The 26,907-nt window shown below is 45.2% G+C and overlaps 1 protein-coding gene across 2 annotated transcripts in view; it reads right to left on the bottom strand.

Moving 5' to 3' along the window:
• MMP28 (matrix metallopeptidase 28) overlaps nucleotides 1-26,907 on the bottom strand; it is a 52,658-nt gene that overhangs the window by 24,753 nt on the left and 998 nt on the right. For both annotated transcript variants that reach the window (XM_072644907.1, XM_072644906.1), the window contains exons 2-7: nucleotides 15,881-15,960; nucleotides 15,492-15,679; nucleotides 9,067-9,291; nucleotides 5,108-5,353; nucleotides 3,600-3,749; nucleotides 2,820-2,987 (exon numbers count right to left, since the gene is read on the bottom strand). In XM_072644907.1, coding sequence (XP_072501008.1) covers nucleotides 2,820-2,987; nucleotides 3,600-3,749; nucleotides 5,108-5,353; nucleotides 9,067-9,291; nucleotides 15,492-15,679; nucleotides 15,881-15,960 — 1,057 coding nt within the window. The remainder of the gene's footprint in view (nucleotides 1-2,819; nucleotides 2,988-3,599; nucleotides 3,750-5,107; nucleotides 5,354-9,066; nucleotides 9,292-15,491; nucleotides 15,680-15,880; nucleotides 15,961-26,907) is intronic.

The raw sequence follows: 26,907 nt of genomic DNA, 5'->3' as shown, positions 1-26,907 counted from the left end.
GGGGAACTACGCATTCTTTTTTCAAAAGTTATTTGTCCCTCCCTACTCCCATCGCATCCTGGGCTTCCTGGATATTAAAGGAAGCTAAGAACTAATTCTAAAAATTGGAAGGTTTAGAGGGAGACGACTGAGGGCTGTGAAAATAGTGCTGGACTCTAGTCAGTAAATCACACACTTATGGATATCCCAAGCAATGTGCTAGGTCCTGGGTTTGCATCAGAATCAAACATTCTCTGACTTCAGGGAAGTTTGTGTTCCATACACTTGTACAAAATACACAAAATAGGCAGAAGGTCCTTTTTATTTTTGGAGAGAGGTGGAACTCATGGCTAGGGGATCAGGAAAGACTTCAAGAAGGTAGCTCTCAAACTAAGCTCTGAAGATACTGTGAATTCTAAGATGTGGACAAAGGGAGAAATGCATCCCAGACACGAGGGACAGTGTGTTGGAGGAATTCAAGAAGGCTAACATGAATAGACTATAGATTATTAAATAGGTGATTAGGTGATACAACAGAATGCCCACTCTAGAATCAGGAGGACTTGAGTTCAAATCCAGCTTCACATACTTACTAGCTGTGACCCTGGGTTAGTCTTTTAACCCTATTTGCCTCAGTTTCCCCATCTGTCTAATGAGCCAGAGAAGGAAATGGCAAACCACTCTAGTATCCTTGCCAAGAAAACCCTAAATGGGGTCACAAAGATTTGGGCACAACTAATTGACTAAACAACAATGTAAAATAGCTGGATTGTGAAAGGCTTTAAATGCCAAACAGAGGAGTTTATATTTGATTCCACAGGGAATGGGAAGCCATTGGAAATTATTGGAGAAGAGAGTAACATGATCAAATCTTGTCTCTGCCACCACATTTAACCTTGGGCAAGTCAATGAACTTCTATAGACAAGAAAAAGTTAATAAATAAAATTCTATGGCCCTCAGTTTCCCCACTTATAAAATAAGAGGCCTGGACTAAATGGTCTCTGAGGCTCTTGCCAGCTCCAGATTTAAGGTTCGATGATCCCTGTTATCTTGAAGTCCCTCCCAGCTCTAAATCTATAATGATAATGTAATTAGTTCATTGAAGGAGGAAGGTGTGTTCTGCAAGCCCCCAGCAGGTGTCAGCACCAGGCAGCCAGCACCAAGCCAAGTGTGAGCCCAGGAAAATGGTAACTCCTGGCTCCAGGACTATTCCCGGTTCTCCAGGGGAAGATAAAGGGATGGTTGAGAAGTGCTTCCCCACCTTCTTCTATTCAGTCCCTTTTCTTGCCTCCCTCTTCCTTTCTCCTCTGCCTTCTCCATCTGCTCTGCCATATAAGTCTCTCATCTACATCTCTTTTTTGCCCACTCTTGAAAGAAATGACTATTTTTCAGGTTGGGTTGAGGTCAAAGGGCAGAGGAGAGGCAGTATAGCACAGTGGAAAGAGCCCTGAACTGAACTTGGCATCATAGGACCGAAGTTTGAATCTTGTTTCTTCCAATTACTCCTTATATGACTCCTTATATAACCTCTGGGGGTCTCAGTTTCCTCATATGTAAAAGAAAATTAGACTAGACAATCCCTCAGATTGGCTCTAGATCAATAATATATGACCTATGAACTTTTTCTTGAGGCCACAGGTTCAAATTCAAGGGAATATGGGGGTGGGGTTAAGAAGGAGCCTCCAGGGAAGAGAGAGCTCATATTCAAAAGAAAAAAGGGTCTCTTCTGGTCCTATTTGCTTGCATTGAGTAGTACAGGGAGTAGATGGGATTCTGGTTAGGTCTGGAGGTTTGATGCAGCAACGAAGTGTGGTACCATCAAAATAGGATCTTTTGATGTTTTTGTTCAATCTATGGACCTTCCCATTAAGGAGAGTTTGATTAGGGAAGATCTGTAGGAACACTCACAGTTTTTGTTAATGAGGTATTGATTCTCAAGGTTTGGGATGCCCTCTGGCTCTAAAAAAGGTATAAATGCTCTGTGGGTGAGGTTTTACTTGGGGACTTAGTTTTTGCAAGAAGGTTTGAGTGCCAGATGAGGACTCTGGGAAGCTGCTAAAGGACCCTGCCCCTGCCTTGAGAAACTAGATGTCATGCTTCCCTCTCTGGTAACTATGATCAGGCAGCTAGGGTCCAATTGTCTGTTGAATTCAGGCACAGGAAGCCAGGTTTGTTGATCTTTTGATTTCTCTGTATTTTCTTTGAAATTCAGGGTGCTGACTCCCTGAACCAACTGAATGATAGATGTACTTGGTTAAAAGGAATGATACATGTGCTTGATTAAAGTGATTGTTACCCCTTGAAAGTTGCTTTCCTTTTATGAATGCCGATCTAAGAACCTGTTGTAGTAGGTCCCCTTGTGTATGCTGGGGTGCTTACTGATAGACAAAGCCCCATTCTGTCTTGAGCCTGAAGGATGGTGAGTTCTTACTTCTACTTCTGCCTCACACACACACACACACACACACACACACACACACACACACAGAAAGACAAACGGAGAGAAAGAGAGAGAGAGAGAGAGAGAGAGAGAGAGAGAGAGAGAGAGAGAGAGAGAGAGAGAGAGAGTCAGATCACAGATCTAAAGCCGGAAGGGGTCTCAGAGGCATTCCTTACGTTATAAAAGAGGTTGATGATATGACTTGCCCAAGGTCACACCTCAGAGCAAAGTGAGCATCAGAGAAAGCTCTTACATCAGTATCAAATCTCTAACTGTAGAGTTCTCTTCTCATTGTTCCACGTCTCCACAGAGCTCAGACCCACTTAGAAGCCTTGAGGAGGCCAGAGATGAGAGTTCCTGGCCCCTCTCCCTTTCCCCCTCCCCACCTCCAGACTATACCTTTGAAGAAGTAGAAATCTCCATCATTCAAGGACACAGCAGCTGCCTCGATGTGGGGGGGCAGACCAGCCCATTTCTCCTGTAGCAGTTGGGGTTCTGAAGCATTGCCGTCAGCCCCTACCTCCCAGAAACTGTTTCCTTTAAAGATGTAGACTCGATGGTCCTTGTCTGCAACCGACCCCCCCCAAAAAAAAGATGGGGGAAAGATTACTTAGACTCTTCTCTCCTTTGGTCTCCCCACCCCCTGCCCTTAAAGGTGCTGTGGTGGGTTGAGATTCATCATAAATGTCTCCATTGCTATCTTGCATAGAGACCAAGGAGAGACAAAGTCCCAGGGGGTATTTGCATAACATGAGCATCACTGACTGTGTGCTTCTGAATCCTTCAAGCAGGTGGGGCTGAATTACCAAATCCAGATTACCTTCTCCTAAGATCCAAGTCCTGGGGACCCCTAGACATTGGGTAGAAGGTTTGGCATGAAAGACTAGGATATATTTGAGGCTCAGAGTAAAAAAAATGGTATAGGAAGGATAAAAAGGTTATAGAGTTAGAATTGGAAGGGACCTCAGAGGCCAGCTAGGCCAACCTTTCCTTTTACAGATGAGGAAACTGAGGCTCAGAGAGGATGTCCAAGATCATACAGTCAGAGTTGGAACTTGAACTCAGGTCTCCTGATTATTAAATCTAGTGCCCTTACTCCATTACCAGGATGGAATTGTGGGAGAGGGGGATCCTTGAGATGCCTGAGCATGGAAGGGCAGAGCAGAGTGCCCATCTTACCTGCTGTGATGGTATCAAAAGAAGAGTGACAGTAATAGGGTCCTCTAGTTCCAGATTGCCTGTCCCATGGCCTGTGGGGGTCCCAGTCCTCAAAATTGGTGAAGAGCTTCCCAGGGAGCTGCTCAGCCACTGAGCCCCCCAGGGGCTGTCCTGCAGTGGTAGAGACAAGAAAGGCTAATGCTTGGGCTCTGGTTATGACAGGCTTGATTCACTATCCAATGGGAGCAATAGGAGGGAGAACAGGACAAGGCTGTTACTGTTCCTGGACTTGATGGGGTCCATCACAGCAGTAGTGGAGAGAATGTTGGACAATGTCAAGAAAACAGATTCGAATTCTGAGTTTCCAAGTCGGTGACTCTGGACAAGTCACTTAATCTCAGTGATCCTCAATTTGCCCTGCAAAATGAGGGGGTCAGATGAGATGAGCTCTAAGGCTCCTTCTAGCTTTAAATCTGTTATTTAAATCAAAACGATAGTGAAAAACCCAAGCATTCTGATTTCCTGTCCTTTGGGGAGATCCCATATAACAGGATCACAGATTATCATTCTAGAGCTGGAAAAGAACTTAGAGGTTCCATCCCCTTATGTTACAGAGGAGGTGAAGTGACTGACTTATGCAAGGTAACACAGGTAGGAAGAGGCAGAACCACAATTTGAACCCATGTTCCCTGACTCCAAATCCAGTTCTCTTTGAAACTGGCTGCTGAGGGTGGGACATGGTCAGGGAAGAGCAGAGAGGCCCTTTTAGAGATCAGAGGTAGAATCAAGGGGAGCTGGGAAGGTCCATCTCCCATGGCTGGCTGACAGGAAGCACTAGATTGAGGAGGATCTCAGAAAAATGAGACTATAAGAAACAATGGGGCCACCACAGGGAGAAGCATTAGCTTGAACCTCAAAATCTGCTCAGTGACTTCGCATCTTGGGAATGGGCCTGGACAGCTTTGGAAAGCAAGTCACTGCGTCCCATGCCAGTAGGCTATGGAAGTTATAACCTAAAGGGGAAGATGAGAAATTATTGAGGATGACTGAGGGTCAGGGAGTCTATGGGGTCGAATAGTTGTGATTTCTGAGGATCAAGAAGTTTGATATTATGGAAAGAGTAGATTTGGGGACTTGGAGGTCATGTTGTGGGATATCCAGTGGGTCAGGGGTGAGAGGACTGGAGGTGAAAGGTTAGAATGCTTAGTAGGAGCAGGGGAAAAGGGCTTGGGTCCAAGGTTTTATTGGGGCTGGTAGCCAAGGATTCAAGATGAGTGCTGTGGGATGGAAAGAATTGGTGACCACAGACATGGAGTGCTGAGTATCTTAAGGTAGAAAGGATTGGGAGTCTGAGATTAGAGTGTTGAGTGTCATAGGGTTGAAAGGGATGGGGAGATGCCATTAGAATTGGGAGCCAGGGGACTGGGTCTCATGAGTGGACACGGTGGTACCCAGAGCTTGGAATCCACTGGTTAGGGCTGCAGGTAGGGGTAAGGAGGATGGGAGGGACTTAAATGAGAGATGCTCACCATACAGGTTTTGGATGGCCAGGACATCATCCCAGTTCAGCACAGAGTCCCGTCCCAGTCTCTTGTAATAGGGCGCCATGAGAGCCCGAGGAGCAGGGGAGTGTCCCAGCCCCAGTGTGTGGCCAATCTCATGGGCCAGCACCACGAATAGATTCCGACCCCTGCGACTTTTGAAGGACCAGTGCTCATCCTGATCAAAGTGTGCCTCCCCACGACGAGGGAGGAAGGCATGGGCCAGGGCACCTCCTGCAGATACCCCAAGGCAGAAGATCAGTAACAAGTCCCTGCAGGAGCTGGGCAGGGGTAAGCAGGGCAGGGTGGCATCATAGGGCTCAGATTTATTGGGGAAAGAGTCAGTGCCTTCATTTGACAGTTGGGGAAACTGAGTGACAAGTTCACTTCCAAGATCACACCAGAACTTAGTGGAGGAGGCAGCAGTCAAATGTAGGTTTTCTGATTCAAAGTCTAACACTTTTTCCACTACACTTTGCTGAATTCTGAAATCATCTAATCCTCCTTCATTACAAAGTTGGAAACTGAGGCCTGGAGGGATTAAGCAGTTTGGCCAATGTCACACAGGTAATCCGTGGGCAGAGTCAGGACTCAATAGCCATGTCTTCCATGCTACTCGATGGAAGGGAGTGTGGGGGTCAGAGACTGGGAGCGCTGGAAGATGTGGGTTGGAAGGAAATTCAGGATTATTTGTTACTTTCAATCTACTGGACTGGGAATGGAAAACTAACTAAGCCACCGAGGAAAAGAGGAAGGGGTGTGTTTGTAGCAAGCCAGCAATCTCTTCTCTGTGGGAATGGAGAGAAAGCAAAGATGTGGATGACAGAAAAATGACTTCTATTTTGCTTTCCTACCTCCAGGTACAAATAATTTTATTTCTAATCATATTTTGGCTCTAGATTATAGATCTGAAAGAATTAATGGTCAGGGGGAGGTCCCAGTATTAGGAGAGGACTGGGTGATGCTGGCCTGGGATTAAAATTTTCCAATTTATTATGTATGATTCCCAACATGAGAAGACATGTAATGTAGTGGGTTAAAAAACTGACCTGGTTCATCTTGCCTCTCACATACAGTGGCTGTATGATCCTGGGAAAGTCATTTAAAATCTAAGACACTTTCTGAGATTAAATTGCAAAGAAGGAGCTGACTGGCATTGGTAGAGGGAATTCCCTTCTCTGGGAATTCTGTGTAGTAATGAAGTCACAGGACCAGAGACCCATCCTCTCAATCCCTGTGGTGGGTAGAGTCCTCAGGGGAACACTATGGCTGTGAACTGCCTGGGAGTGCTTAATACATCACCCTCAGGAAGATAACACTTCACAAGCCTGCAAAGCCTCCAGAACAAACCCAAGATAGCTAGGAAGGATGTTCTAATTCCCACTTGGCTGTTGTTGTCCATTCATTTTAGTTACGCCCAACTCTTCATGACTCCATTTGAGGTTTTCTTGGCAAAAATACTGGAGTGGTTTGCCATTTCCTTCTCCAGCTCATTTGACAGATGAGGAAAATGAGGCAAACAGGGTTAAGTGACTTGCCTAGGGTCACATAGCTTGTAAGTATCTTAGGGCAGATTTGAACTCAGGTTTGCTGACTTCAGGTCTGGCATTCTATCTCCTGTACCAGCTAAATGTCCTGAAGCCCATTTTAGAGATTAGCAAACTACAGGGTTTTGCTAGCAAAGTCCAGGGACTTGTCCAGCATCGCACAGATAATAACAAAAACCAGTCTCAGTGTGTGAAAAGGGCAACAGATTGAGAGTGGGGAACATAGGTTTGAATCATGATAATTTCTGACCTTGGCTAGGTCACTTAGGGCCTTCCTGAAGGCAACCAGGTGGTTTAGGACTTAGGAAGACCCAGCCCCTGAGCTGTGTGACCCTAGGCAAGTCATGTAACCTCTCTTTGTCTTCGTTTCCTCAACTGTAAAATGGTGATTATGGTAGCATCTGCCTCTCAGGGTTGTCGTGAGGATCAAATGAGATAATGTTTGAAAAGTGCTTAGAACAGGGCTTGGCACACAGCAGGCACTTAAATGGTGTCTTCCTCCCTCCTCCCTCCTTCCTCCCCTTCCCTCCCTCCCTCCTTCCTTTCCTTCTTTCCTTTCCTTCCTTCCTTCCTTCCTTCCTTCCTTCCTTCCTTCCTTCCTTCCTTCCTTCCTTCCTTCCTTCCTTCCTTCCTTCCTTCCCTCCCTTTCTTCCTTCCCTTCCTTTCTTCCCTCCCTCCCTTCTTCCCTCCCTCCCTTCCTTCCTTCCTTCCCAGATTTAAGCCATCATCATCTCTCACAGTCCTCAGTTTGATCTTTGCTGCCCTTTATGCTCTGATTGGAGCCACTTGGTGTTCAGGTTGACTGTGTATTACTCCCTTTTGTGCCCTCTCGGTTCTAGCCAAAGTGGCCCATTTGTACTGTTTCCTGGTTGCCCTCCCTTCTTTTAGTCTCTCCCACCACACCTTGCCTGGCATGCACTCCTTCCTCACCTCTGCCTCTTAGAATTGCCAGCTGTGTTCAGTTCTCATCGATCAAAAAGCATTTATTAAGCACCTACTGTGTGCCAGGCATCTGCTGAGTACAGGGGATTCAAAGACAAGAAATGAGAGTCCCTGCCCTCATGGTGGTTATATTCAGGGAAACAACATGCACACATATGAATGTACACAAAATTCATTTGGCAGCAATGGGGGGAGGGTGTATGCTCTATATTTTCCCCAGTCTTGACTTGGGTCACAATTCCATGGCCCAAAATGAGAATGGGCAGATCTGACAGGAAAGACACAGAGCCACATGAGGTGATCCAGGAGGTCAAGAGGTATAAATGGGGGTAAAATCTGTTTAAAACCTCATCCTAAAAGGACAGAGCAGAGAAAAGCCTAGTGATTAAGTGGATAGGGGGTTTACTTGGAATCAGGAAGACTGAGGTTTGAACCTTGCCTCTGACACATTAACTGGGCAGGCCAATGAATGCCCTTGAACCTGAAAAAACAGGCCTAATCCTATCCATGGTACTTACAGGACTGTTTGAAGCTCAAATGAAATAATGCATGTCCAGTGGTTTGTGGATGTCCAGTTATCATTATTTAGAGGAACGGGTGGGGTGGGCAGGGAACAGAGCCCAGACGGACCTTTCTTTCCTTTTAGGGGAAGGGAGATAGGACCACCATCTCCAAAGCTCTGGCAGCTTGGGAAGAAAGGATTATGTTGCTTTCCATCTCCACAGAGGACAGAACAATAGGGGAAAAGCTAAATGTGTATCAGGATAAACTCAGGTGTGATAACAGGAATAACTGGTCCTGAGTGTGGGTCAGACTGAAGCAACTGTACAGCATCAACAATGTTGGGGGGCAGAGAATCTTCATCCTGGAGAGGTGGCCAGATTCCCTCAGTGAGAATGTGGGGAGGGAGGCTGCTGAGAATCTACCCTATTGGCTTTTTCCTAAGCTAAATGGGAATGGCCTAAACTTCTGAGGCCCAGCTTTGTAGATCTCATTCACTCTTAGAAGAGGGGCAAGGGACAGTCCTACCTAATGGGAGATGGTATGAAGTGTTGTAAGGCTCCAGCCTGGAGAGTTATGCCCAAGTATGTGTATATTTATGTGTGTATATACATACATATGTACATATAAATATATATACATATGTATGTACCTTGTGCAGCCCTCCCTCACTCAAATCAAAGTCAACTGCAAGTTATGTCATCATCTTGATGTCATGGTCCTCTTCGAGAATGAAGGACAAACACAACAACCATACATACATGTGTGTATAGAATGCACATATGTGTGTATGTATGTATCCATGTACATGCATCTGGACATTTCTCTGGTGCTCCTAGCCACAGACCCCTCACCCACTTTTCCTGTAAGGCTAAGGGATGGGAGCGGGAGGGGGGGGATTTCCCAGGGGAAGGAGTTAAAGAGAGAGGCTTACAGGGAGGAGGAAGGAGTCAGCACCTGGCCCATCAAAAGCGTTGCTGAGCCCATCATTGTGGTCGCCCTGAAAGAAGGTGAGGCGGATGTCGGCGGGGCCTGATGCGGGTGCTTCCCAGAACTCCAGGGAGGACACGTTGCTCCACACCTGGAAGGCTGCCCTCACAGCCCGGCGCACTGCTAGCTCTGGCAGGTACTCAGGCCAGTTCACCAGGCGATAGGAAAGATGGCGCTTGTACCACTTGCCTCCTGCTGGAGAAGGAGTCAGAAAATTAGACATTAGACTGATTATGTGTAGAATTCTTGGGTATATGTGGCCCTGTCCTAGGGGCTTGGGAGAGGAGTCTTGATAGAGTGGAAGGAATACTGGGTGAGGCAAGAGACCCTAGCTCTGCCACCTGTTACCTGCCTGACTTTGGGCCATTCACTTGCCTTCTCTTGTAGGGGCAGCTGGGTGGCTCAGTAGATAGAGTGCTGGGCTCAGGAAGACCTGAGTTCAAATCCTGCCTCAAATATTTACAAGTTGTGTGACCCTGAGCAAGTCACTTAAACATTGCCTGCCTTGGTTTCCTCTTCTGCAAAATGGGGGTAATAATAACATCTACTTTCAAGGGGTGCTGTGAAGATTAAATGAGATACTATTTGTTAAGTACTTAGACCAGTGCTTAATTAATGCTTATTCCATTCCATACATCTTTTCTGGGCATCAGATTCCAAATTCCAGATCTACAAAATCTGGTTTGGAATGCTGAATCACAGGAAAGCAGAGAACAGCAACTGAAGCATTCCTCTCTCCTCTTGGCAGAGAGGTGAGGAGCTGCAGAGGGTTGCATTGCCTACTTGGTCAAGCTGGGCACTGCATTGGTCCTTTTTGATGAACTATTTTTCTAAAAGAGTATTCAATTTAAGGGGTAAGGAGTGACTGAGACTTAAAATCAAAATAAAACATTTTTAAAAATGGTGGTCTATTCTATAGCATAAAGGAGATGGGACTCCTTCCCTCAGGGACTCCCTAGGCTAATGCTAGGATAGACCCATGTATGTAGGTTAACTCTAAGGTGTTGAGGCCTAACTATCCAACCCCATCTTCTCTCCTCTCCCATCCCTACCTGGGGCTGACCACATGGGACTGCGGGTGGTTTTCATTCTTTATCTATGTTCCTTTCTAGCTGACACCCCTTGCTCCAGCCCATTCTTTCAAAGTTCTAGGTAGGTGGCCAGTGGAGGGGAGGGGTGCGTAGGGGAGTAGAAAACACACAGCTGTAGGTCCCCAGCTGCTTCCTCTGTCTCCTCTGCTCCCATCACCCTTCTCCTCCCATTTACAGGATCCTTGCCTGGCCTGTGGCTGCCCTGGGAACCACAAGAAAAGCTCATTGTAATTTCTTCCTACTTGTTCTCAGCCCCCTCACCTCAATCCATCCTCTTTGCCTCTGTGGGATTCATCTGGGAAGCCCAGGATCCCTGAGGAAGAAAGAAAGGAAGGAAGAGAGAGAGAGAGAGAGAGAGAGAGAGAGAGAGAGAGAGAGAGAGAGAGAGAGAGAGAGAGAGAGAGAAGGAAGAAAACAAGGAAGAAAGCAAGGAAGGAAAGAAGAAAGAAAGGAAAGAAGAGAGAAAAAGAGAGGGAGGGAGGGAAGGAAGAAAAAAGCAGCTTTCTGTCACTAGATTTAACCTGGAAGGATTTTTCTATCTCTAGTCAGTTTAAGTAATTTCTTTCGTAGGATCATGCACCTAGATCTGAAAGCAACCTTAGAGGCCTTCAAATTTAACCTCTTCATTTTACAGATGAGGAAACTGAGGTAGAGGTTAAGTGACTTGGCTAAGGTCACATAGTAAGTAAATGTCTGAGACAGGATTCAGACTTGGGTGTTCCTGACTCCCAGCCTACTGTCCTCCCCACTAGGCCACCCAGCTTTCCAACTTGGAATTCCAACTTAAGAGAGGGCAATTTGCCCTCTCAGGCCTGGAAGCTGCTGATTTTGCTTTTTCTTCCAGACACCTTCCCAGCCATCTTCCTCATCCCTCCTCCCACTTCCCATTGGCCAAGTCAGAACACCATTTAGCATTGGGAGGTGCTGAGGGACCTCCCAATTTAGTCTAAATGTCTCATTTTATAAATAGGAAACTGAGGCCCAGAGAATCAAAAAGACTGGCTCAAGGCTAGTCAGTTAGAACAGTGCCATGATGCAAACTTGACTCCATCTTTCTACAATGCAAGGCTTACACGAGACAGGAATTGACTAGAATGAATAGCTCTAGTGTTTCTATGTGACAATTCTTTCTAGCTGTGGAGGCAGTGGTGTTTCTGTGAGAGAGGATAGATGAATGTTAGCCAGAGGGGCAGAAGCCCAATCTGAAGGCCATTTTCCATTGAAGCCCCACTGCATTGGGAACACTTGCCCCTCTGCTTCTCCAGATACACCATAGATATTACCCACAGGTCTGGCAATCAGACAATTGGGAAGCAGCTTTGCATACTGGAGATAGTGCTAGACTTGGAGTCAGGAAGCCATGGGTTCAAATTTGGCTTTTAGTCCCCAACAGTTATGTTTTTTGACCACCCCAAAACAATTTCTTTATCTATAAAATGGGCTTAAAAATGCCTAAGTACCTACTTCACAGGGCTGTTGCAAGACTCAAATTAAATCAAACATGTGTTGTTCAGGGATTCTCCCGCATTTTGGGGTATCATTCCGGTGAAACCTATTGATCCCTTCTCACAATAAGGTTTTTAGATGCATGAAATAAAACAGAGGATTACAAAGGAAATAAATTATGTTGAAATACAGTGTGTAGACAGGAAAACTGCAATTTATATGGGATCTAGCTCACAGTCTTTAGAGACTATCATAATTTTAAAGTTGTTACTGTTCAGTCATTTCAGTCATGTCTGACCCTGTGATTCCATTCTGGAGGTTTGCTTGGCAGAGATCATTGGAATAGTTTGCCATTTCCTTCTCCAGCTTATTTGACAGATGAGAGAACTGAGGCATACAGGATTAAGTGACTTGCCCAGGGTCACACAGCTGGTAAGTGTCTGAGGCTAGATTTGAGCTCAGTGCTTCTAGACTCCAGACTTTGTTCTATCCACTGTGTCATCCAGCTGACCAGAATGTAAAGTACTGATGAACATAAATGATATTTTAAGATATCTGCAACAACTGTCATGTGATATGAAAATACTGAATGACTACTGGGGGTTGTTTCTTCCATTCACTATTTGTAGGAAATGCCCAATTCCAATTAGAGTTTAGTGAAAATAGAGATATAACTTTATCCCATCTAATTTCAGTGACTTCCTAAAATGTATGGTCCATGGCTCCCATGTTAAGAAGCTCTGGTCTAGTATTATTTAAGTATCAGCTACCATCATTACTCAAAGATACAGGCCACTGTGGTTCCTCCCACCAAAGTAATTTCCCTCTATTTTCCCTAATCCTTCTAGGTCTGGGACACATGGTCCACTGTCTCCTGGGGACAAGGGACAGGGACACTGTCTCCTAGGAGTAGGGGAGGGCTGTGGAAGGGGGGGATAGAAAGGAAGGTGGGAAGCAGAGAGAATAGGAGAATAACTGCAGATTTAGGTAATTTATAAATCTGAGGAAATGAAATATAAATATAATACATAAACATAAATCTATTATCAAAAGAAGTTTTCTTGGCTCCCTCCTTTGGCTGTGGCTGCTGAGGGAGAACAGGGAGAAGGGGGGGAAGCATTGGATTTGGAAACGGTGTGTGGGAACAGGAAGAAAGAGGGCAGGGGACTGGGTTATGCAGACAGGTTCCATATTAGAGGATTAGAAGCTGAGGAGGGGTGGGGGTAGAGGGGGCATGGCTGGGAGATGGAGGGAGTCTCATTTGTTAGCCCTGCCATACTTCATGACATTGAAGGTAAGGTTCCTTCTCTGGTGTGTTTGGTTTGGCATGGGGCCCCAGACTGCCCTGGAGAACAAGCCCTCTGGGAGGGTGATGGAAAGATTACCCGATAGACTGGGAGGGATGGAGGGAAAGAGGAGGCAGGCTTGGGTGAGAGGAAGAAAACAGACATTTGTAGGTTATTGGAGGTAAAGTGGGGAAAGACTGTGGGAGCACAGAGTCAGGCTTCTCCCAACTCTTCCTTTTGGGGGAGACAGGGACTCTTCAGGCAGCTACTTGAGGGTCCCCTCACCCCACTCAGGGGGTGGCAGCTGGCTAGGTAAATCCTCCTCCTCTTTTGCTGTGGCAGGCCCTGGGGATTACAGCTGTCCCAGAGCCAGATCCAGGGAGGAAGCTTCACAACAGATCTTTGTGTGTGCTTATGTGGAGGAATGGGAGAAAAGGACAAACAGACATGGAAACAAGAAAATGAAAGTTCTTGGGGGGAGGGGGAGCCAAGAAGAGAAGGAAGTAGCTTAGGTGAGGGGGAAAGGCGCATAGACCTCCCGGGCCCAGGCTTGTTTTCATTAGACAAGCCCGGTGAGTTTGAAGTTTATAAATTCCTGACCTGAGGCTATGGAGAGGAGGCAGGACTAGATTGGTCACCATAGTTACATTGGGTGGAGGACATCCCCGCAGGACCAGGTGACATCAGGCACCCTTCCTCATCTGTTCAGTTTCCCTTACCCCCTTCAGCACCCCTCCTCAGGACAGAGCAGCAGGCAGATGACAGCTTGGCAACTTTTTCCTCCTCCTCTATACCCACACAGGCTCTCCAAGCACCTTCCAAGACCCCAACTTTCTCCCACTTACCTCCAGAATGAATGGTCAATCAATAAACACTGATTAAGCCCCTACTATGTGCCTGGCACTGTACTGAGGATACAAAGAAAAGTAGAAGATGGTCCCTTCTTTTAAGGAGCCCATCTGATGTCGTAGGGGTAGGGAGACAATACTATGGACAGGCATGCTACATATAGGATCATTTGAAAATGATCAACAGAGAGAAGGAGCTTGAGTAAAGAGGGCTTGAGAAAGGAAGCCAGGGAAGGTGGAGAAGAGGAGTGAGAGCATTCCGGGCATGGGGGACAGCCAGAGAATGTGCCCAGAGTCAAGAAATGGACGCTCTGACCAGCAAAGAGTAAACCATCCACTTCTAGCATTCATTGCATGCAGGAAAACTGGTCTGGGAGAGGGAAACTCAGCACGCCAAATCTCAAATACCAAGTGAAGGACCAGGCTGGGCTAGAATCCAGAAATCTCCTTACTACAGGATCCTAACAATTCCCTTTCTCACCCCTTGACTCCTGGATTTGGGAGTCAGAAGGAAACACTCACCATATGTTACATCTCATAGAGATGGGCGAACCTTAGAAGTCACTGAATTAACCTCATTTCATAGACATGGAGACTGACCCAGAGATCTGGCCAAGTTCACAGAGGTAGGCAGATTTAAGCAAGCTGTGATTGCCCAAATCAGAATTTGAACCCCGTTTCTCTGACTCTTAAATCTAATATTCTTTTCACCCCACATTATGGAGATTAGGGGCCCCATGATCTGAAAAATTCAGAGTAAAAATTTTTGGGATTTCCTTTGTACCAGAGAGTCTGAATTTTTTCTTTTTCTTTTATGGAGTATATATAGTACCTTATTGTAAAATATGGGTTAAGTATTTGGTCATAGGTTCTGTGCCATCTGCTGGCCTTTGAATGTCATCTGTGGCTTTCTCAAAACTCCCCCCAAATTCCTATTTAGTTTCTTATGCCTGATCCAAAATATATTGAAACAATGATGGGGAAAGTCACGAAGTGGAAGGGATAACTGTATCATGTTGTCAGATTACATTGTATCATATGTAATTTAGGGTTGAGAGGGATTTTAGTGATCATTCAATCTCTGGTCCAAGCCCTTCCTTTTACAAATGAGGGAATTTAAGCCTACCTAGGTAATATGACTTGTCCAAGGTGACACAGATAGTAGGTGACCAAGCCAGGATTTAGACCCAGTCCCTCTGACCCTAAATCTAGTGCTCTCTTTTCACCAGCACATGGTTCCTCCTCTCCATGTGACAGCCCAGCAGGGAGGGGTTGAAGGTGGAGTTCAGCCTTGGACTTTGAAGACTGTGTGGGAACTGGGGAGCAGCTGTCAGGACAATGGGCTGGGTTTCCCAGGCAGGGTCAATGATGTACGTGGGTGGTCCTCAGCTTTTCGTCCTACTACCCCTTGCTGCATTCAAGGTGGGGAGAGATGGCTGGGATCCAGAACCCTTAGCTTCTCTCCTCAGAGCAGCTTGGTCTCTCATTCTGACTTGGCCCCTAACACTTGCTATTAATTCTCCTATTGTCCCTGCTACGCAGAGTTCTGACAGCAGAGGGGTTGCCCAGGCAGCATGCCCCTGAGATGCTGCTCCATAGAGGGTTGAAAGTGCCTTCTCACTGAAGGGTAAGGGGGAGACCCAATCCCTTTGGACCTCCTAAAGGACTGGGAAGGCAGCAGGGCAGTGGGGGGTGGGGAGGGAAGGAGGAAGAGGACTCACTTTGCTGCACAAAACGTTTCTTGAGCCTCATCTTGGCTCTGCGTCCAGCAAATAGAGAACTGAGCCTCTCTGTCCAAGCTGAATGGCTCTTCGAGTCACCCACCCCACACCTTGGCAGGGCCATTTGGTGCATCGTGGCAGTGTCCAGTCGCCCACTGACTGGCAGGTGGGACACCCACTGGAACTCCCTAGAGAAAAGAATTAAAATAGTAGAGCAGGAAAGAGATGTGGTGGAACAGAGATGGGGGAGGGAGCAACATCCATGGCCTCACTTCCTGGGACTGTGATGGAAAATCTGAGGATGGGGAGAGTCTGACTCTCAGGGTCCCCCACTCTTCCTCAACAATGCTCCAATCTCTGACGCCTGCCCTGGGCCAAGCAGTTCTTACCTTATGGCATCTGTGAGCTGTGGAGAGATGGATGCTTCCGGGGCTGGCTCTCGGAGGTACCCATACTTCTCCAAGAACACCTGGTAAGGGCAGGTGGTCAGGAAGACAAAGGAAAATGAGTTACTACTCTCCCACCCCTGGACTCCAGAAGCATAAAGACACATGGCTAAAGGATTCATAACTTTCTAAGTTGTTCATGGTCCTGGAAAGGAGCTTTGCATCCCTCTCACCTACTCCCTTTTAAAATTCTATTTTTTATTTTTAAAATTCTATTTTTTTATTTTTAAAATTTGATTTTATTTTCAGTTCTGAATTCCCTCCCTTATGCCTCCCTTTTCTCGACCATTAAACAAGAAAAACAAAACCTTACAAACATGTATAGTAAAGAAAAACAAATTCCCACATTAGCCATATCCAAATAAATATATGCTTCAGTCTGTACTTTGAGACCATCCTCTCTCTGTCTTGAACTCTCATCCACATCCTCTCCAGGCTCTTACATCTGTTTCTTTCTTGTGATTCACTCAAATTGTGATTCACCAGAAACTTTACCTCTTTCCAGAAGGCTTAGGGGGAAAAAAACAACTTGTATTTTCAATGAAAAGATATATAATTTGTTTCTTTCTCATCTTCCCCTGCCAATTGGAAAAAAAGGAAAAAAACCCAAACTTTTGTTCCAGGAAGGCTTTTTCCCTCTCCTAACAATAACTCCATCTCCCAATTACTGTCTGCATTTGGCCCTTCCCCACCACCAAAATTCCCTTGAGGTTGGCTCGTATTTGACTTCAGTATCAGATCATCTTTACATAGGCACTCCTACGTAGAGTTAGAAACACTTTACCTTGCAAATGCCAAGTAGATGATCATTTTGCAAACTACTCAGTCCTGACTCCTTCCCACATCTACCCTAAGGTTGTTCCTCCACCCAACTCTCACTGTGGTCCACCACTAAGCTGCGTTGAGCCACTGTCACCACTGGGTGGCCACCTTGAGGAACTATCTGATCCGTGACTATGTACTGGTGCTGTGGTTCCCAACTGCGTGTGTGTGTGTGTGTGTGTGTGTGTGTGTGTGTGTGTGTGTGTTCTGGAAGTCTTTTAAACAACAATGGGGAAAAAAGTGTTATAAATTTCCAGAGAAACTTAATATGCTACTCATAATATTCTGCAATTATTTAAGGTATTGTTAAAATTCTTTTAGGGTGAACCTCACTGCGCGTGGTGTTTGGGAACTCCTAAACAGAAATCACTGCCCTTGAGAAACTCCCACTGTGCCTATTCCTTCCACCACTATTGGTGACTGCTTCACCCAGATCACTATTTCAGGAAAGTCCCATCATATTTGCCTAAAGTCCAGTCGTCTCCCCCAGTCTCCCCATTTGACGAGCTGCCACGCACATCAGTTAGTTGGTCTACAAACACATTAATGCTTCCTAATGTGCGCTGGGGATACAAAGGAAGGCAAAAACATGGTGGTTCTATTCGACGAGTTCCCATTCTCATGAAGGAGACAACTGGTAAACAATGACAGGATGTATGGTTTCGTTTGATTCGATTCAGTAAACATTTATTGAGGTCCTATTATGTGCCAGGCACCACGCTTAAGTGCTAAGATTACAAAAAGAGACAAAATTCCTTGCCCTCAAGGAGTTTACAGTGTAATGGGGGAGATAACATGCAAACAAATATATACAAAGCTAGCTGTATACAGGGTAAGTAGGGAATAATTAACTGAGGGAAGGCACCGGAATGAAGAGGACTTGGGGGAGGCTTTCTGTGGGATGTGGGACAGATACAGAATTGGCACTGTGGAAGGCAGCACAGCAGATAGAGGGCAGGGCCTGGAGTCAGGAAGACTCCTCTTCATGAGTTCAAATCTGACCTCAGATACTTCTCATCTGTCTGACTCTGGGCAAGTCACTTAACCCTGTTTGCCTCAGTTTCCTCATCTGTCAAATGGGCTGGAGAAGGAAATAGCAAACCACTTCAGTACCTTTGCTATGAAAACCCCAAATGAGCTCATGAAGAGTTGGACTCAATTGAAAATGGCACGATAGATAGAAATTTCAGAGAGAAGGTACTAGGTGTAGAGGGAGATGGGGAAAGCTCTTCTGAAGAAAGTGGGATTTGAATTGTCTTGAAGGAGGTCTTCGGAGGTGGAGGTGAGGAGGGAGAGCATTGCAGGTATGAGAGGCATGTGTTTGGGGAATAGCAAGCAACCTGTATCACTGAATCACAGAATATATGGCGGGAAGTGAGGTGCAAAATGTGAGAAGGGGCCAGGTTGTTGAGGGATTCAAATACCAAACTGGACATTTCATATTTGATCCTGGAATTATCTTTCCTCCATTCCATTTTTTTTTCAGGGAGTTCACTTCTTGGGTAAGATTTTCTGTCTTCTGTTTTAAGGTTTTTGAGTTTTCCTTTGAGTTCCCCTCCCCGCCCCGAACTGTAGTTTTTTCTATACTTTTTACCTCTTGCTTCCTTTCTGCTGGTAGTTCTGGAAGATGGTCCTCTGGGGCTGGCTTACCCGCGCTCATGCTGGCTTACCTGATGGCATCCCTCCACTCATCTCTGCCAGCTTCTGGTCATCTTTCTGAGCAGTTTTCACCTCCATGGAGGAATTTATTTCTGAAGCTTTTTGATTTTATTTTATTTTTCTCTTCGTCTCTACTCAAGGCAGGGGTGGGGAACTTGTGGTCTCGAGGCCACATGTGGTGCTCTAGGTCCTGAATCTGCACTCAGCCAAAGGGCTGCACTTGAGGACCTAGAGGACCACACATGGCCTCCAGGCCACAGGTTCCTCACCTTTCGGTGGGGCTGTTCTCTTCATCTAGGTCTACCTCTTAATCTACAATATTTTTTTGAACGTGGTTTTTGGTATTTAGCTCTGTTTACTCATATTTCCAGCCTAAACTGTTGGGGATGGGGAGATGGGCTTGGGCCAGCTCCCTCAGGCACTCTTGGCTGGGTGGGGTAGGGCTTGTTTGATCCTGTTCCCTCTGTAATCTGGATGACACTTGTCATTACTGATCTCCATGGGGCGCCTGGTATTAGACTCCTGTTCTCTTAATCCTGCCTTCTGCCTCAGTCTTCCAGTGGTCTACCACAGGTTCTGGTGTCTGTCAGCCTCTGTCTTCTCCTTGTGCAATCTCTAGCTGGGAGGTGGTTTTGTCCTTTGCTGTGGCCCTGACAGGGCCCAGTAAAATATGAGAAAGAACTGATTTCAGGTCTCCTGCCCACCATCCTCCAGTCTAGCTGAGTTGAGCACTGGGCCTAGAGTCAGGAAGACTCATCTTCTTGAGTTCAAATCTGGCCTCAGTCATTTATTATCTGTGTGACCCTGGGCAAGTCACTTGACCCTGTCTGCCTCAGTTTCCTTATCTGTAAAATAATCTGGAGAAGGAAATAGCAAACCACTCCATTATCTTTGCCAAGAAAATCCCAAATGGGGTCTCAAAGAGTTGGACTCAACGACAAAACCTGCAGGGCTTTCTAGGAGTGTCTTGCCTACCTCTTTCTCCCTGTATAGTAATCTATTGGGGGGGCTAGTTTTCCCCTGCTTCTGTTCTGACAAATCAGAATCAGAATCTGGCTTTAAGACCCTGATTTCTAGAGATTTAGATAATTTGGGGATTCCTCACTTCCAGGTTCCCAGGGCTCAGAATCGCGGGCTGGCTTAGGTTCCTTGGAGACGTTTTTCACTAGCATCTGGATGGTTCTGAGGAGCTCCCCTTGTCAGCTCTGCTAGCTTCCATCTGGTTTACCTGCCCTGGCTTCCTGGGCACAATCCTTGGCTTCACCCCGGCAGTGTTCACATTAAACTAAGCTTGTCCTGACTTCCTTGGTAGGTCCCTGTCCTGCTTCTGTGACTGCCTTACCCGTGCTCAAGCTGGCTTCCCTGGTGACGTCCTTTCACTCCCTTCTGCTGGCTTCTGGCCATTGACTCTGGAGGCACTCACTGGAATCTTTCTGGTTCTCTTCATCAGTGCCCTTTCTGGGGGACTTTTCAGATATTTGCTGGGATTTATGTGAGAGGCCTGGGCTTCTCTACGACCTTTTTAGGTCACCATTTGAACTGGAATTCTCCATTTCTTCCTAACCAGTTGTTGCTCTGTAGTTTCAATCTTAAACCCATTTGTGATTTTCTTGGTAAAAATACTGGAGAAAGATACCTGTTTGCCTCAGTTTTCTCATCTGTCAAATGAGCTGGAGAAGGAAATGGCAAACCACTCCAGTATCTTTGCCAAGAAAGCCCCAGATGGGGTCACAAAGAGTTGGACATGACTGAAATGGCTGAACAATACACAAATAACGTTTATTGACTGATTCACAATTTTACTGTTGGAACACAAACCAGTTGGCATATTTGGGACTGCATGGTTATATAAAGAGCATGTTTTATTTGTCGTCCCTCTATCTATCTGAATCAGTGCGTCTGGCCTCTTTCCACAGGTGTCTGATCCTTTTCCTGGCTTTCTCTCCAGGACACACCCAGACCCACACCCAGACCCATAACCACATATACCTAGGGTGTGTGTGGAACTGGATAGTTTGTTTTCTGAAGGAAACAGGCCATCTCTCCTATTGGACTGAGAAGCTTAGGATCTGCAGGAGTGGTTAGGTCAAGTCTTTGCTGCTCCCTCTCCCACTGCCTCTCCCCTTTCTCCCTTCGTTATCGGCACACTGGCTCCAGTTCCTGGAACTTTTAAGACTCTGTTAGGGAAGAGGACCTGGGGGAGCTCACTAGCTCCTGCTTCCTTGTTTCCCTAGGCATCCTTGTGCCTGGTACCAATGTTGTCAGGGTCCTAGGGCTCAGTGGGGCCTATGTGAAAGACTAAAGTATGTGTGGTATGGATGGACCTGGAGGATTTATGTTATCTAATTCCAACTGACCCTCAGTATAATCATTCTGCGCCCCACCATAGCAAGTGTTTCAAACTTTGTCTTTTCTTAAGTGTTCCACACCATCCCTCCCTTATCCTCTCATCTGATGACTGTGTATATCTCCTCCTTTACTTTCATCTCCTTGTGAAGGACAACTCCTCTACACGACCCAGAATCCCATCCCCTCCTATCCCATCTGCAGATTGTCCCTGCTATCCTCCCACTTTTTCCCCAGGCTCTCTTCAGTCTCCCTTTGATTCCTGTTTTCTTTCCTGCTCCCTACAAACATACTCATGCCTCCCACATCCTTAAAAAATTCTTACTAGCATCTAGTGCCACCAACTCTTCTCGCACTCCCTCATCTTTCCTCTTTTCCTCTTTGAACTCCTTGAAAAAACCATCTACACTCAATTTCCTCTCCTCTAACTCTTCTAAACAAACTTTGCGCAATTTGGCTTCCAACCTCATCATTAAACTGAAGCTGCCCCCTCCAAAATGACCAATGACGTTTTAATTGCCTAATCAAGCCACATCCTTCCGGCCTCTCTACTGCTTTTCAATTGTGTCTGACTCTTCATGATCCCATTTGGGGTTTTCTAGGCAGAAATAATGGAATGGTTTGTCATTTCCTTCTCCAGCTCATTTTACAGATGAGGAAACTGAGGCAAACAGGGTTAAGTGACTTGCCCAGGATCACACAGTTAGGAAGTATCTGAAGCCAGATTTGAATTTAGGAAGATGAGTCTTCCTGACTCCAGGCCTAGGGCTCTATCCACTGTACCACCTAGCTGCCCCTAAAGTGATATATGTGTGTATATGTATATATGTATGCATGTATGTAGACACACACATATATACGTATATATGTATGTATTAGCTAGTACTATATTATTATCATCACTAAAATCTCATGCATTCTCTGCTTACCAGAAGCTGACGAGATCCTTTCACTTCAGACACAGTTTTTCTCCTACCCTTTCCCCTGGTTCCATCGTTTCTTTGGAAAGCCTTCCTCCAAAGGCTCCCAATGAATATAGAGGAAACTGGAGACATATGCCCCTAAGGTGACTCAACCGGGTCTGGCCTAGGCATGTACTAACCATGCCTCACTCACTTTGCTGAAGGCTGGGCAGCCAGGGGGTGGGCAAACACCGTCCCTGTGGCAACAACTCTGAGTGACCTAGGTGGTGGCCATGGTATCTGGGGGTGGAATGAAAATTCTCTCCTCCTCCTAAGCCCTCAGGGGACTGGGAGTCAGGATTTCTGAATAGGTGCTAACTGGCCACAGTAGGGTTAGTGAATTCTTCCTATTTTCTGATTTAGGAAAGAAGAAATTCTGCTCCTCAATGGGTGGGGCAAAAGCAAGGTGTGGGGAAATTAGTTCTGGGCTAGAGAGTCAAGAATAATAGCATCTTAGACCCATAGGTGAGAGGGCCCAGAGGCTAGCAAGGACAGCTTTCTCATCTTACACATGAAGAAAATGAGGCCCAGGAAGGACTAGCCCAATGTCACACAGGAAATAAGCGACACCCGTGGTGTCTGACCTTGGGTCCTATTGACTCCAAATGTGTGGCCATTTTCTTGCCTCTTTATCTTCTGGGGCTTTAGTTCTGGCATTGAGGATGAGGCGGTGTGGGGGGTGGTGGTCAGTCAGAGGTAGAATTAAAGTCAGAATTGGTCAATCAACAAACACTAGAAGGACTAGGTGTGTCAATGGGCAAGGAGATATATGTAATAATAAATAATTTTCCTTCTTTCTCTGTGAATACACTTTAAATACAAATAATTACAAGCAGACATTATAATTTTACTTTGAAATAAAAAATTTTCAACCTACTATCAATTGGGACAGCTTGGTCCTTCAAGGTATTCTCAAATCCCTGTTCTACTAAGTGCCTACTAAGTGCCAGGCATATGCTGGCCCCTGGGGATACAAAAGCCCTCAAGGAGCCTATGGTTTCTGAGGAGAAACAACATCTATCTCTATCTATCTATCTATCTATCTATCTATCTATCTATCTATCTATCTATCTGTCTGTCTATTATTTATCAATCTTTCCATTTAATATCTATCATCTATCTATTGTCTAGTATCTACATATCATCTATCAGTCCATCATTTAATGTCTCTCTGTCTCTATCTCTTATCATATCTATCCATCCATCCATCTCTATTTCCATCCATATCTATCTATCTATCTATCTATCATCTCTCTATCTTTCTACCTGTCATCGAACATCTATGTCAATCATCTGACAGTCTGTCTATGTATTTATTATCTATTTATCTGCTTATGATCTATCTATCTACAAAACAGAAACAAAACAAATAGAAGGTAACTTTTGGGGAGACAGTGCTCACAGCTGGGGAGGGATCAGGAAAAGTTTCATGAACAGAGTAGTGTCTGAACAGAATTGTGAAAGAAACAAGGAAAGACATTGTTCTAGTGCTGAGTAACTATCACTTAACCTTTCTCACTGCCCTTTCTGTAAAATGAGATAAGAATATGAGTCCTTCCCTTATAAGGGATGTTGTGAAGAATCAATGATGAATGTTTTAGAGAAGGGTTAAACAAGGACTCTACTAAAGCAAAGTATTACTAACTATATACAGGGCGTTCCAAGAGTCTTAATGCAGATTTAAACTATTCAATGGTATTCAATAATTTGAATTTACCTATATGTATACATGATACCTGTACACATACATATATATTTAGATGCCAGGTGTCCCCATGCTTCAATAGTTTAAAACTGCACTAGATCTTATATGTAGGTATGTGCACATGTATTTTCATATGTTTATATGTAAATTTACACACACATATTTAACCAAGTCCATGATTTTATCTGTGTAAGGAGTTCCCAGTATGGAAATTCATTCTATTGCTATGGATCAGCAGCACATCTGTAACTTAGAGCAATAGAGGGTTCCCTTCAAGCCTGAGAGATTATGTTACACAGCTAGCAGGTGTCAGAGGCAAGATTTGAACCCAGGGTCAGAGCTGTGGGTCAGAGATCTTGCTGAGTGCTGAGCGGGCCCTCTTTCTAATACACAGAAAAAGAGGATTTGCTGCTGATTCCACGAATCTCCACCACATAAAGCTTGTCCTTTAGTTCCTTTTAGTGTGGATTGTGAGTTCAGCATGTGTGTGCGGAAGCGGGCCTGCTTGTCCATTTCCTTCTGAACCGCTTTCTTTTCTCTTCTGCACCTTTTAAAATGCTTGGCTAATTAACACCTGTTCTTTCCTTTCTCTTACCTTTTTTTTTTTTTTTGGTACTTCTACAGATACTCTCTTTCCTCCCTCAAATTATCCCTTCCCCATAAAGCCCCTTCCTAGTCATCAGTAAGGAGAGTCAAATAAAACTAATCTTACCATAGTATATCTAGATATATCTGCCTCATTCTGCATCTGTGGTCCATCACTTTTCTTTCTCTCTTTCTCTTTCTCTCACTTTCTCTCTCTCTGTCTCTCTCTGTCTCTCTCTCTCTCCCCCTTCCCTCTTGCTGAATTTTCTTCCTCTTTAATATTCTGTCTTTAGGGTAAATGGAGAGAAGCTGCTCATCCTCCATTGAATGTATTTCACATACTCCCTTCTGTAGGCCAAAGAATCAATCATGTTGTACTAAAGTCATGTACTAAAGTCCATGATTCTCCTTATTTCATTCCTGAATTTGGGGGCCTGAAACTGAATACTGCCCTAAGGGGTCCCGATGGCTAGCCACAGAGGGAAAGGGAGTACATGTACTTTCTCCCTGCACCCACTTTCTGGCTCCTGCTATCTTTCTTGGCTTTTGAACACCCTGACCACTCTTTTACCAATTCACATCCAGTTTGGGGTCCCATAGGGTCCTGGATCATCTTCTACTTATGGCAGCGATTTACCACGCATCCATGAGTCACTGATGCTCAGATGATGGGAACAACTTCGATAACTTTATTTCTGACTCACAGTAAGCAAAATGAGGAGCTTCGGGCTATGAGAAACAGACACAATGGCTGCGGTGGCAGAGACTCCAAAGCCCAAAGTCTCCCTGGGGAAATGGGCTTCAAATTTCCCAGTGTCCCATTAATACATCTGGTGCTGACTTGCCAATTCAGCTAGGCCATCAACAAGCAGAGCCCAAGTCAATATTTTTAGGTCATTATGATAAATACCAGTGCAAATGAAATCAGACAAAGACAGTTCTTTCCATTTGAGAGGCCCACAGCAGTGGGGTGGGGAAAGAGGTGAAGGGTGAGTAGGGGAATGAGGGACTACATCCACAGACATAAATGTTTCCACTCAACAGCAGGCTGCCTTTCCGTTCATTGCTCATAGCCCTGAACCCTTCCAAGTGGACAACAATGAACAGTTCAACATAAAGTAGATTAATGAGCAATAAACCTTCAAGACTCCAGAAAACACTGTATTTTACCATCTAACCCTAAATGCGCTCGAGAACACTTACACAGACAACCCAATCCACCCATCAATTAACAAGCATTTCTAAGTACTTAACATGTGCCAGGCACCAAGCCCTGTGCTGGAGAAATCAAGACAAAGGTGACACAGTCCATGTCCTCAAGGAGGGTCAGAAATGAGAACATATCCCTCCACCTCCCGCCCCAAACACATACACACTGCCACAGAGTTCTTAAGCTTTTAAAACATTTCCACCTCAAACATCCTCCTTCCACGTCTCCTCCATTCCCAAGAATGATGTTCAATAAACTCAAAGAAGCTCAGTCTACCAGCTAATAATTTCCAAAGCTCCTCCTTGTCTGAGACAGTAAAAAGAGAGAGAAGCAGAACTATTGTCTGACCAGGACTGGCTTTGGGGGCAGGGTACAGTGGGGAATGGGATGAGGAGCTGGTTATTCAGAAGCCCAGAGGCAGTAGGGCCTGAGAAAATCAGCAGGAGATTTGGTACTAGAAGCACTGGGTTTGCAGCCCAGCTCTGACACATTACTTGTATAATATTGGGCATTTCCCTGAGCCTCTGTTTCCCCATCTGTAAATGGACTCAACATCTCTGAATCTCCGATTCTTCCTCTATAAAACGTTCTTAACAGAAAGAAATGGTAGGTACTTAATATTTTCCATATATGGGTTGTTCAAGGAACATGAGATTGGAGTTGGAGGCATTTACGGTTAGGGTTAGGATTAGAGTTGGAGTCAGAGGCATTTTCATCATATATAAAGCAACATATTAACTTTTTAGGAAATTATTATTATTAGAAGTAAAATAGTAGTAGTAGTCCTGGAGGCCATGAGAACACTTGGACCGTGGTGGTGTCTGTTGGGGACAGGGATCCCATAAGCCCTGTTAAGAATGACTTACAGGACCCCAATGCAAGGAAATATAGCAACCTAGAACACAGAAGCAAATATCAGTATCGAGATCAATCTTTGGAAGTAGTTTGGGGGATCTTTTATCTAATTTGATTACACACAAACACTATAAACCAAAAATGGAGAGGGACAAGGCCACCAGAATGGCATAGAGAAAGCTCTCTTTAACCTGTGCACTGCTCTTTCCCACCCTTGGACACCACTGAAGGAAGGGAGTAAATGGGTCATTTTAGTGTAGGAATGAACCCCTGTGAGGATTGGAGTTTTGTGTCCATAACCCTAGATAGGGGGTACATGACTTTGCCCTGGTCATTTTTCTGTCTCTGAGCCTCACTTTCCAGCTTCTTCTGCTTTTAAAATGGCAATGATTTGGTCCCACCTTTGAATTACTGTGGGAAGAGGTAAGAGAATATAGAGATGCTAGTGTCTCAGAATCGAGTTTTGGAAGCAAGTTTTGCTGACTTTAAGTCCAGCACATTATTGCTATTTCTCTAATATAAGTAAGATGTTTCTAGCAAATGTACATTAAAAATCCAAAATTTTCTCAGTACAACATACACCAGTGTCTTTACAGACGCCCACTCCTTCTCTTCCCTGTCCCCAGCCCAACTCCCTTATTAAACATCTTTGACGTGCTAGATTGTAAATTCTTTGAGAAAATGAGGAAAGGCCTTGGAGGCAGTATTGGGTGTGAGTTCCAGACTTGATGATGACAAATTAATGATAATTTACAGCTGCAAAGCACTGAGTCTCACATCCAGCATGTACCTGTAACAACTCAATGAGGCAGGCAAGGCAGTTAAG

The sequence above is a fragment of the Notamacropus eugenii genome, chromosome 2, assembly GCF_028372415.1.
Source record: "Notamacropus eugenii isolate mMacEug1 chromosome 2, mMacEug1.pri_v2, whole genome shotgun sequence".
NCBI classification, from domain to species: Eukaryota; Metazoa; Chordata; class Mammalia; order Diprotodontia; family Macropodidae; genus Notamacropus; species Notamacropus eugenii.
The sequence above is the reverse complement of the archived record's forward strand: the minus strand, read 5'-3'. Positions and strand labels throughout refer to the sequence as shown.